Source organism: Chaetura pelagica, unplaced genomic scaffold, assembly GCF_000747805.2.
Source record: "Chaetura pelagica isolate M959 unplaced genomic scaffold, ChaPel_1.0 scaffold343, whole genome shotgun sequence".
NCBI classification, from domain to species: domain Eukaryota; kingdom Metazoa; phylum Chordata; class Aves; order Apodiformes; family Apodidae; genus Chaetura; species Chaetura pelagica.
In genome coordinates, this window is record NW_009952873.1 from 705,831 (window position 1) to 717,794 (window position 11,964).

The 11,964-nt window shown below is 38.4% G+C and overlaps 1 protein-coding gene across 1 annotated transcript in view; it reads left to right on the plus strand.

Annotated features, from left to right (window-relative positions):
- Positions 1 to 11,964, plus strand: part of CAPRIN2 (caprin family member 2) — a 33,077-nt gene that overhangs the window by 189 nt on the left and 20,924 nt on the right. Inside the window, exons 2-7 of the mRNA XM_009995189.1 lie at positions 12 to 126; positions 2,067 to 2,129; positions 5,865 to 5,951; positions 8,433 to 8,671; positions 9,587 to 9,669; positions 11,553 to 11,717. Coding sequence (XP_009993491.1) covers positions 12 to 126; positions 2,067 to 2,129; positions 5,865 to 5,951; positions 8,433 to 8,671; positions 9,587 to 9,669; positions 11,553 to 11,717 — 752 coding nt within the window. The remainder of the gene's footprint in view (positions 1 to 11; positions 127 to 2,066; positions 2,130 to 5,864; positions 5,952 to 8,432; positions 8,672 to 9,586; positions 9,670 to 11,552; positions 11,718 to 11,964) is intronic.

Below are 11,964 nucleotides of genomic sequence, written 5' to 3' on the forward strand. Positions count from 1 at the left end.
CCCCCCCCCAGCCCCCTCCAGTCTGCGCTCGGCTCGGCCGCCTCTCCTGCCCAGGCCTATGAGACTTACATCGATAATGGGCTTATCTGCCTCAAACACAAGATCAGGAACATCGAGAAAAAGAAGGTAATTTGCTTTTCTTCGCTGTGGCACGGCTTTAAGTTGCTAATTGTGAAGCTCAGTGCCTATTTGATAATGGCTGGGTTAAGGTTATGCGTGTGCGTTTTTTAAATAATCTGTGAAAGGACCTAAGTATGGATTTGCTAGTGCTTTTTATTATTGTCTGTAGCTCCCATGTAGTAAAGAGTGGTGTTCCTTACTGTTCTGAGCTGGGCTGCTTGCGTTTGACATGGTGTGAGCATAACATTGTTATTTCAGGGAATCAGTGCACCTAACTGCAAGCCTGTTCTCAGCTGCCAGCTTTACAGTGCATACTCGGTAGTTAGTTAACAAAAGTAACTGAGTGTTGATAAAAACTGGGAATGCTTCTCCAGTAGGCTGAATCAGTTCAAAACTAACTTGGAACTGATTTGGAGATGGTTTATAGCCTTGTGGGAATCTTTGTGTTCCTCCTATTGATTACATCCTAATATTAGATGCATATAGAAATGTATGTAAAATTGGAAATTAGGATCAGGGTTTTCCTCTGACTCATGGAAATGTCAAATTGTATTAAATATGTATTGCACTTCACTTTGCATAAATCTTTGACTTCTGTATGTTAAATATAGACAAATGTTATTAACTTGAAAGCTTTTAAACAAAGCATCCAAAGCCTGCTCTCTTGCTTTGGAGTGCTTTTCTGGGATGGAGGGGACAGAGCAGTGTTAAGAACTAAGGTAACTGTACGCCTATTGGGGATATAGCTGGTCAGGCTTTTGCATTCTGAGATTTTTCATTAGGTTGGTAGGTGACTGAAGGTTATGTGCATACATTTTAAAAGGGAAAATGCTATTTCCTGTAAGAGAAAAGAAATAATGGTGTTCTTGCTTTTGGTACTGGGTCAGGATTACAAGTAAAGCAAATACATTAATATGCTGTGCTTCTCTAAGTGTCTGAAAAGCTTTGTGCTATGTCTTAGGGAGTAAAGAGAGAGTAGATCAGTCTTCTGGCCATATGGCTAGGGAACTGGATCCACCTGCAGGAGATGCAGTATTACTGCTGTCTCATGTCATGCATCATGCTCTAACTTTGATTAATGTCAGTTAAGGTTTTCCTTGTGTGATTAGCCAACTTTGTCTTGTATTCTAGTTGTGACCAAGGAAGCATGTTGTTGTGGATTTCCCAAGTATCTTTGATTAGTCCATATATATGACAGTATGCCCTCACCAGCAATTGAAAAGTGTGGCTTACTAGAATGAGTAGGAAGTATTCCTTGTCCTAGGCTTTTGTAGGTGCTGTGTCTGTAGGCCCTATGTGGGCAGTTACATAAATGAATTAGTATTCAACTTGCTTTCTTTTCCTTGTGTATATAAAGAATACCTAATAATTTGTTTCTCTAATAGTGTGCATGCCTAGTAGTTGAGTCTTGTATAGTTTACAACAGCTTTTAAAGACTGTTTCAGTATGTTAGAAATAAATCTCATTTCCTGAAGATACTAGTCCACTTTCCTAGGAAGCAGTGCTATGAAATTGTGATGACATAAATGAAACTGGACTTGGAAAGTTGTGCTCTGGAAATTTAAGTAGGATTATTCAGGGATAAGAGCTGAATTCTAGCATTGACTTGGAAAAACCTAAAAAAGTCTAATTTAAAATGAGGATATGGGATGTGTTTGGAGCCAGTTAAAGATCTAGGGTCAATGCATTACTACTTAAATAAAACAAAGGTAGAAAGTAAGAAATAAAAGAACAAAGAAAGGGAAGCAGGGAGTCCTGGAGTCTGAGACTGCCAAATGAAAGGTATAGATAAGCTTTCTATATTAATTTATCCTGAAATAGAGAGGAAGTAGTAAAATTCCTGTTTGGCAGTATATAGGTAAAACATGGAAAGAATATGTAACTTGTAGCCCATATTCCACATCAGATGGAAATCAAAATAAGACTTACTTTGCATTTTCCTACAGCTCAAACTAGAAGACTACAAAGATCGTCTGAAGAAGGGGGAATCTCTCAATCAAGACCAGTTGGTAAGTTGCTTTATGCAGGAGTGAGTGGCCTCAATCTTGAAACATGTCAGAAGGGGTAGGTTGCTGAAGGAGATGTTGGTGTAGTTTTACAAGAGTAAAGTCTACAGGCTTGCATTAGTGTTTTTTTTCCACAAAACCAAATGACAAATTACTGGTAGTTAAATTGAATGATGAACCCACAAGCATGAAGTCTCCTACTTTAAACTTCACGTTGTGTACTGAAGTAATAGAAGGTCCTTGTTTATCTTTGTGTAAACTTTCAGCTTCATTGCTCCTACACTTATTCCATTTTGAGGTTGTCTGTATGCAGCTTATCTACAAGGCATTGCAGTGTTTGAACACAAACCTCTAAACTTCTGGTGTAGCTAATTGATCCTCATGACCTCATTAACAGGTGTTACTTTAAATTGCCTGTTGGCTGCATAGTGCTGTTGGTTACAAGTAGCTGTTAAAGTATAAATGTCAAACAGTTCCTGTTGGTATTGAGGAAGACACTGGTTTAACTTGCATGAGATCTATAAAGCCTTCCCTAACATAGGAATCTAGCTAGGAGTTTTAGTTATTACTCTCCTGTCCTTTAATGCTGCTATTAGATGGCTGGGAGTTGCCAGCATTCTCAAATGGTGTTAGAACACTATTTTTTTACCTAAGGTTGCTAGAGTTTGGAATGCCAGGATGCAAGATTGCTACTCAACAATTGGAATGCGCTTTGTGGTTCTGGCTTTTTTGTCTTGGACTAGAATGGATTCTAGAGCTGACACCAGGTTTCTATAATATGGAAGCTATTGCTTCTTCGGCATGCCCAAGTAGCAGTGGCATGTCATCCAAAGGGTTTGTTGCTCTAGTCACGTAGGAGTCATGTTCTTAAAATACACTACACATGCTAAAGAACAATAGTGTGATAAAGGGCAGTGACACCTCAGTGGTAGTGCTCATCCTGCTAGTGAACCAGCTGGAAAAATACTTCGTTGTCTGTTAGCTTTGTCACAGTGCAGCAGTATGAGAACACAAATACTGTTTCTGTGAGTTATTTGTAAATGAGAACTGGACATAAATAGCATAAGAGGGGAAGTGATATCTTGTTATTTAAAAGTAGAGTAGACCTTTGGAAGTGTATGATCATTTAGCACTTAACTACAAAATCTGGTGTAGTCTCCTGTTATCTCAAGTGCAAAAGGTGAGCTAATTAAATGTGATGGTTTGAAGTAGGATTATGACCTTTTAGTGCTTCTAAATTCAATGTGGAATCAGGTGGGCAAGAGCTTTCTGCATTCAAATCATAGGTGCTTTAACTTTTTAAGTATTAGTCTTTTATTGTAGTTTGAGATCTCATGCTTCTAAAATGGGGAATTCAATCTCACTAGTGAACTGACCAGTTGTGTTCCAGCTGTTCTGATGACTATTGTAGAAGCACATATTAACTCAGTATTAAATCTAGTCTAGACCTCTGTTTTAGACACAGAAATAGTGCATTTGTACCTTGCAGATACAAATTCCTAATGTATATACAAATACCAGGTGTATGGTGATTGATGCTAGAGCAGAGCTTAGTAGTTTGGTTTGCCTAAAGAAACCCAACTGCCTATAATATAGTGGAGCTCTAATGTAACTTGATGCTATCTATTTTTAATTGTTTCTCACACAGAAGTGCACATCTGGTGATGAACTCATTTTACAAGCAGCTTAGATTAAGCTAAGTACTTAATGGTACATGGCTGCCAGAGCTGCTCTGTGTGCTAGCCTTACTCTAGGCAACATTTGTTTCAAAAAGGAGGAGCTTCCAGAGTTAAATGTTCTCGCTGGCAATACTGTGCTGTTTTGCAAGCTGAGCAGACTTTCCTTAGTAGTTACTCCAACATGCTGCTAATGAATGTTAACAACAGGTGTGACAAAAGACAGCTATTGCTTTCCTGCAGGGCGAGTTACAGCTTGTCATCAGAGCAGTGGTAACTGTTCTTAGTGTTTTCAGGTAGGGAGTTTTATTTGGGGATTTGCATGATTAAGAGCATATTTACTGCAATCTATCTAGTAAGTTGTTGGTGTTAAATTGTGAGTCTTCCTTGAATGTTAAATCCTCCCATGTGCTAAGTGAACTTGCTAATTAGTTCTTAAAAGTTGCTTGTTAAATTGTGTGAGGACAACTACCAGATGAGTATTTTACAGTAATTAATGCACTTTGTTGTGATGAGTAGCATTTAGGCCTAGTAATGTCTAGTATACTACAAAAAATTGAATGCAAGTAGCTGAACAATCAAACTAATTGAGTAAATAAACATGTAACTTGTTTTCCAATTGTTTAGGAGTACACATGGAATTTGCACATGTCCCAGGTCTTATTGGGACAGTAGATTAAATTTTTGGCACTGCACTGGTGAAATGCTTTAACACTAACACTACTTTGAAAGAGTGTTATAGTAGACTGACAGGCCCATTCTAGAAAATCTTCTCATATGTTGTGAGCATAAAACAGTGTAAAACACACTTTAACAACAGAATTAAGCTTAACTTTTTACTTCCCAGGCACAGAATCATATCATTGTTTTGGTTGGAAAAGACCTTGAAGATCATCAAGTCCAACCATTAATCACATCTATGTGTTTTAGATGCCTCCAGGGATGGTGACTCCACCACTTTACTGGACAGCCTGTTCCAGTGCCAGACAATCCTTTCAGTTAGGACATTTTTCCTAATATTTAAGCTAAACCTCCTCTGGCACAAGTTGAGGCCTTTACCTCTTCTATCACTTACTACTTGAGGGAAGAGACTAACCCCCGCCTTCTCATTATAACCTCCTTTCAGGTAGTTGTAGAGAGTGATAGTCTCCCCTCAACCTGCTCAGACAAAACAACCCCAGTTCCCTGAGATGCTCCTCATAAGACCTGTGCTTTGCTCTAGACCCTTCACCAGCTTCATTGCCCTTCTCTGGACTTGCTTCAGCACTTCAGTGTCCTTGTAGTGGGGGGTCCAAAACTGAACATAGTATTCAAGGTATGGTCTCACATGGGCAATGTCTGAACGACAGCATTTTGCTATCTTCAGAGTTGTCAAGGAGACATGTAAAAATTATCTGACTTATTAGTGGGGAAGAACTCAAAAACAGAGTATACCAAAATGCAATTAATAATCTTAAGTAGTCTTTTTGAAGATTGGCTAGTAAGCTATTGGGTAAAGCCATTGGTGGAAACAGGGACATTTGTGGAAACTAAGTTTTGAAGTCTTTTTTTCTGAAAGTATGGCTTGTCTTCTGTTTTCTCTTCAGGTATGTACAAATGATCTGTAAAAGTATTCAGCTGAGCATCAGGGTAAAATATCTATGCTGAATTTATCTCCTGCATTCCTTCCAAGAATGTTCATACCAGTGTCTTGATTTTAAGTAGCTGTTTACCTCTTATTGCTGGGACCTATGGGAACAAAAAGAAAAATGAAATAACTGGTGTCCAGGCTTTCCTGTTTCAATACTGTTAACAAGAAGTTGCCTGGGAAGTCTAATACAGGCAGACTTGTAAGATATCTGTGCAGTGGTGTGAGCTGACTTTGTACTGCATCTCAGTCAGGAGTGAATGGTATTCATGACAAAATTTCTAATGCTAGTTAAAGACATAGAATCTTCAAAGAAGTTACAATTTAAGTTAACTACACACTAAATGACTAGTTTTAAATGAGAAGCTGGCTACAAAGGGATGCAACCTGTAGTCCTAAGCATGAAAATACACATTTTTATCTATTCATTTTTAGGAGGCAGTAGAGAAATATGAAGAAGTAGTACACAACTTGGAATTTGCCAAGGAGCTTCAGAAGACTTTTTCAGGACTTAGCCAAGATGTAAGTATAAAATGCTCCTCCCTATATTGTCAGGAGGTAACTGCAAAGTTTGTGCTACTCTTCAAATGACTACACTTGTATGCTGATATGCAGAATACTGGGAAGCTTCAATCTTGGAACTTGAGGGAAAAATGTGCTTAAACTATCTGGAGTAGTGAGTAGGGCAGAGTAACTGCTGATAATTCTGTGTACCACTGACCTCCAGATGTAGTTATTCACTGTGTCCCCCTGCAAGAGCTTATGCTTAAGTCAATTTGAGTAATTTAAACTCAGCTAAGTTTAGGATTATTCCAGTTTATTTAGGTTTGAAACAGTTAATCATCTTGCTGATGGCTTGTGCCTGAGGTGGACTAATACCCTGCAGAGGTGCAGACTGGTGGGAGAGTAGCTCTACTGGGTAGGACATACAGGGCCTTGTGGGCAGCAGGCAAAATAAAGTGTAGCTCTGGAGCAGTGAAGGCTAGACTGAGTATCAGTAAATTAAGGAGAACTGATGATCTGATATTTGTTACCCAGTTGTCTATTTCTGGTCACTTGGTACACAAAGGCTATAGATAAACTTCAGTGAGTCCAGTGGTGGGCCTCTGACTGGATGGGGGCTGGAGCATGAGACTGTGAGCAGAGCCTGGAAGAATTTGGCTTCTTGGGACAGGTGAAATAAAGACTTTATAGGAGCTACTACCTTCAAATACCAAAGTGATGACTGAAAAGATGGATCCAGGCTTTTTATTGTGCTAGGAGAAGTGATCATGAATTGAAATAGTAGGTTTCAACTACATAGGCAGAAAAATGGTCACTCTGAAGATAATTAAGCAGTAGAGTGAGCTGCCTGGAGAAGTAGTAAAATCTGTTCTTGGATCTTTTCAAGACCTGACTGTGAAAAGCTCTAAATAAATTGGTCTTTGTTTCAGTGTGGCCTTTGTTCTGGAGGTTGGACTAGATGATCCAAAGATCCCTTCCATAATGAATGTCTTGGTGTTTCCCAGTGAGGGAATGTGCTGGGGTTAAATCACTTTGGCTTCAATGAGAAGTATAGCTCTCAGTAAAATTTTACTGAAGCTTGTGGAGTTTGCCATTTATTTTGCTATAGTTGTCTCTATTTATGGCAAGTCACAGATTTAGTGCTTTATTTAGGTATTTATTCAGGGTTTAAAGCACTACATATATTATTTTTATGTAAGCAAGTGGTTTGGGAGAAACTGGTCTCTTGGCTCAAGCAAATATTATCATTATGAAAAGATCTTATCGAAGGTAGTACTGGGAATTCTAAACATGATTAGTTACTGCTCTGGCATTATTTCTCTGCCTCTTGCAGAATGTTGAAGGACTGGTAAAATGGCTTGTCTCAGTGTTGCCTGAAACACAGATTTGCTAGAGAGACTTTTCTTGTATATTTAGGAATTCCAGCTAGTGCAGTAAATCTCTCAAGGCACTATGTGAGCAGATATTTAAGAGCCTTTTCTGCAGTGTTGCTGCTTTAGGTTCCCTAAGTCATTGTATATTGAACATGGAAACTACTGTGCTGAATGTAAAACTTGGATTGGTTCCTATTGCTTCCCTCTGTGTAGCTGCTCATAAAATATCAGAAACAAAGGATTGTGACTGTTCTCAGTAATCCAGCATTAAATTCTACCTGTTCGTGTTTGTTCTTGAACTTATGTGACATGTAAAGGCTAACCCACTTTTTTCCTTGGCTCTACTTCTTCCAGTATGGATTCTACAGCCAATACCCATTACTGGAACAGTAGGAGCCATTCTGGTAGCAACATCCTTATATCCTTTACAGCATGTTTTAAAAAACTACACTTTTGTAGGTCTTGCAAAGAAACTTAGGATACCCCATATTGAGGCATTTTAAATTCTGAAGCTACTTGGATAGCTTTTTCTGCATAGTTAGTACATAATGAAAATTTTCTCCTCAGATGCATGAGGGCTGTGTGTTTTGTGGCTTGTGGTATTGCTTATTTAATGACTTCTTTAGTCTTATCCCAACAGAATAAGAGGAACTGTAGGATTCTGCTGTATCATTTAAATTGGAGTATTCAGAAGTGAAAAAGCAGTTGTCTTACTATGAGAAATTTGAGACAACTTCTCTATCACTAACTTCAGGTGATAAGTGTGATCAGCTAGGCTTGGATTTGTGCACTGGTATTAACTATTAATTCCTTGTATTAATTCTGAAAGCTGTTCTAATCAAGCAACTACCAGGCATAATTAGGATCTAAGTATCATAAAGGTGTATCAAAGTGAAGATACCAGTATCCAGTTTGATTAAAAGCTAAATGTGTTGAGACTTAATAAATAAATCAGGATCTCTGCCAGAGGAGGAGCTTGAAAGATCTGGGTATCTGTTATCTAATAAAAACAAATTTAGTTATTTTGATCAATGTAGGGTGGTCAATACCAGACTCAATGTGTTTTGTCTTAGAATCCTTTACTAAACCACTGTGTTTTAACTCCTGAATTCATGTTTTGAAATAGCTGCTGAAAGCACAGAGGAAGGCTCAGCGAAGAGAGAGTCTCTTGAAGCTTGAAGCAGAGAAGAAAAAACTGCGTACAATACTTCAAGTCCAGTATGTGCTGCAGAACTTCACTCAAGAACACGTTCAGAAAGATTTCAAAGGTGGTATGAATGGTGCAATATATTTGCCTTCTAAAGAACTAGACTACCTCATAAGATTTGCAAAACTGACATGTCCAGAAAGAAATGAGAACTTGAGGTAAGCTAGATTTTTGTTTACTTGGTATGCTTCATTCATTACAGTAAATGTCCTCTGCTGCCTTGTCTTGAAATATATTTTGGGAAACTAATTGAAGTTCTATCAGCACACATGCTTTAGTCTGAGAGTAGGAATGTAGTAAAATTACCTCACTTTGAGCATTAAAGGAAAGCTGCAGTAATGACAGCCTCAGTTGTGGAAGATACACACAAGCCCTGCCATCATGTGTCTCCATGTGATTGAGGGCAGATAGTCCAATACCATCACAAACAGGTGTGTTGCTTCTGAGGTATCCCTGTTCATGACATGAAAGAAATGCAGTAAACACAGGAGAACTCTTCTGTATTTCATTCACATCATGATCCAGATGTGCCTTTTTATTTGAAGGAGTGTAAGGTGGTAACTCTGAGGCTGTTCTCATTGTATTAGACTTCCACAAGATGCATAATCCTTTTCTTTGGGATATTAAATTTCATCATGGTGGACTTAAATTCATTGTCTGGAGGGGGTGGAGTGGGTCATGGACCTATGTTTGTTTCTCAGTAGAGTGGCTGGAGCTGTTGATGGTTGCCACAGCACATGTACACCCAATAAAGTGGTCACTGATTAACAGCAATTGTTTCCTTGTCTGGGAGTCCTGGCTTGCAATGAAGTCCCGCCATGTGGTCTCGTGGGGCAGTGCTAGGCTCTCTGACCTGACTGTTACCAACAAAAGAATTTATATTTGCTAGATTGAATAATGAACGAACAGATAGAGGTGAATCACTTCTGTAGTGGATAATGGGTTTAGGATTCACTGTGTATACAGCCTTAATTTGGTAGACTAAATGTTAGTGTCTTAAAATGAGGGTTATGGGGATACTACAAGACTTGATCTTTGTTATGATTCTACCTGGTAAAACTCATTTGTTTTAGTGTGGAAGACCAGATGGAGCAATCATCTCTTTACTTCTGGGACCTTCTAGAAGGAAGTGAGAAACCTGTGGTTGGAACAACATGTGAGTGTCTCATCTAGAGAAGTATCTTAGATCTGAAATTTGTGTGCTATTTAAACTTCTTAAAACAAATTAATATATGTGGTAGGATATTAAATGAAGCACTTTCTAGTGCTGTTTATGCAGTTAGCCAGGTATGAACTGCTGTTTGTTCCAAGTTAAGTACAGATACAAAAAATACAGTGAAACTTAACCTGGAAAAAAAGGTGTGTTCTTCTACCAATGTAGTAGCGCCTTTTTGAGATATAATGATGGTAGAAATTCAAAAGCTGATGCAGTAATACTTATTGAATCAGCAGTGGGAAGCTTTTGGGATGGTTATGTACAAATGAGTTAAGACTTGGCACATTGTTCCCAGCCATGAAACGCTCAGTTGAGTATACTGATGTGTATTACAAAGCTTCAGTGGCCCCAGGCTGGAGGTCTCACATTGAAGATTCTTATAGGAGTTTCAGGTTCATAGCCCTTGTCCAACTACAGTGCAGGATACCACGCTGAGGAAGAATAGTAATTAATGGAACTTCTTCTGATCTCTAATCACATACAGTGCAATCTTGCTTTGACCTGTTGCAAATGTCCTCATCTTCCAAGCATGCCAGAATCTGCAGGACTGTAAATTTTTCTTCCATCTGTGTTTTTTAGTTTCAAACTCTGGTTGTCAGCTAATACACATATTTTATGTTCCTATTTAGAACCTGCTATGAGAAGACTGTCCTTTCTTGAGTAGTGTCTTTCCTGTTGCAAAGAGACCTTGCTTAACCCATTAACTCTAGTCTTGTAATGGTTGTGTGGCAGTAATCTTTCTTTTGTCATTGACAACAATGCCATTGAAGTTATGTCACTTTCACATGCAGATAACTGAACTGACAACTAAGTGTTAACTCTTTATGTTGTTCTGGACAGAGTTCAAGCTGGCCTAGTAATGGTACAGGAAGGTAACTGTAGCCTTGCATCTGTTGATATGAACTGATAGTTGCCTGGTGATCTTGGACTCTTAGGGGTTTTTTTTAGCTTTTTGACTATCATCTTAACTTTTGTGACTGTTTTGTCAGTATCTTTAGTGTGAGTCTTTCATTCTTTTATGTGCTTCAGATAAAGCTGTTGTGTCTTCTCATTAGCATTAATTGCCTAGGAAGGCAATTTGTCATTTGTATTAAGTTGTAGCTACTTTTTAAATGGTTGTTACTGGTAGGAGTGGTCTTCTGCTGAATGTTCTTCCTGTTCTCAAGGCTACCCTGTCTAGCTCCTCTGAAACAATTTCTTGTAGCACTGCTACTTCTGAGGTCTTACTGTCTCCTCTAAGCTTCTCCTTGGCATAAATAAGGGAACTACATACTGCTTGTTGGAAAGAGTACACAGTTAAATTTGTCTGCAACTGTCAACTGACTTTTTTCCAGAAGTTCAGTTTGGAGCAGTCTTTCTTTCTCCTTCCTTGTTTTTGCAGTTCTCAACTTTTCCTTTTCAGACTTACTTTCCTGCACTGGGAAGGGAATCTTATAGGGCAGTTCCATAGTGACTTTGTTCAGCTTCACCTATGCTACAGTCGGCACAACATGTGTTTAGTATCAGTGTTGCCTGGTTTGTAATGGTAAACAAACCCCTTCTAAGTATGTAGGAAACCAGGTGGTTCAGTGTTTACCTTGTGTGCATTTAAACAATCTGCAGTCTTATCTGTGGATTGCAAAGGTGTTTTAATCTGTAATATAAAAAACAGTTTAAGAAATAGTTTCCTTAAAACATTTTATTCCTATAACTCAGTAGGATGTATGAACTTGGGCAAATTGCAGTTTATATAAAGGGATGAATTAAGGAGTCTTGATCTGTCATCTGAATACTCCTTAATTTCAGATTTTTGTATCTTAACTTAATGGATTTTTACTCTTCAGATAAACACATGAAGGACCTGTTATCCAAACTTCTAGACTCTGGCTACTTTGAAAGTATTCCAACTCCTCGCACCACTGTGACAGTAAAAGAATTGGAAGAAGAAGTAAATAGAAAATCTGAGAGAACAAGACAGTTGTCAAAAGGAGAGTCTGTCAAAGAACCAGGTAGAATATTACATGGTTCAGTTTTTGTAGTGTATTGTTGGGATAAGCTTGAAGTCACAATTGATTTCGCATAGTTTGATGCTGAATCTAATCCTGTGCTGTAACTTATTTGCAATGTAGCAACTAAAATGGAAGCTGTAAGGCTTGCAACCCTATTCTGGCTGACATTGTAGGAAAACATCTAATTCATAGTAATAGGATGTTTTTGCCTTCTGAGCAAGCCTTCATGTTGAAGATGTGAGAAATT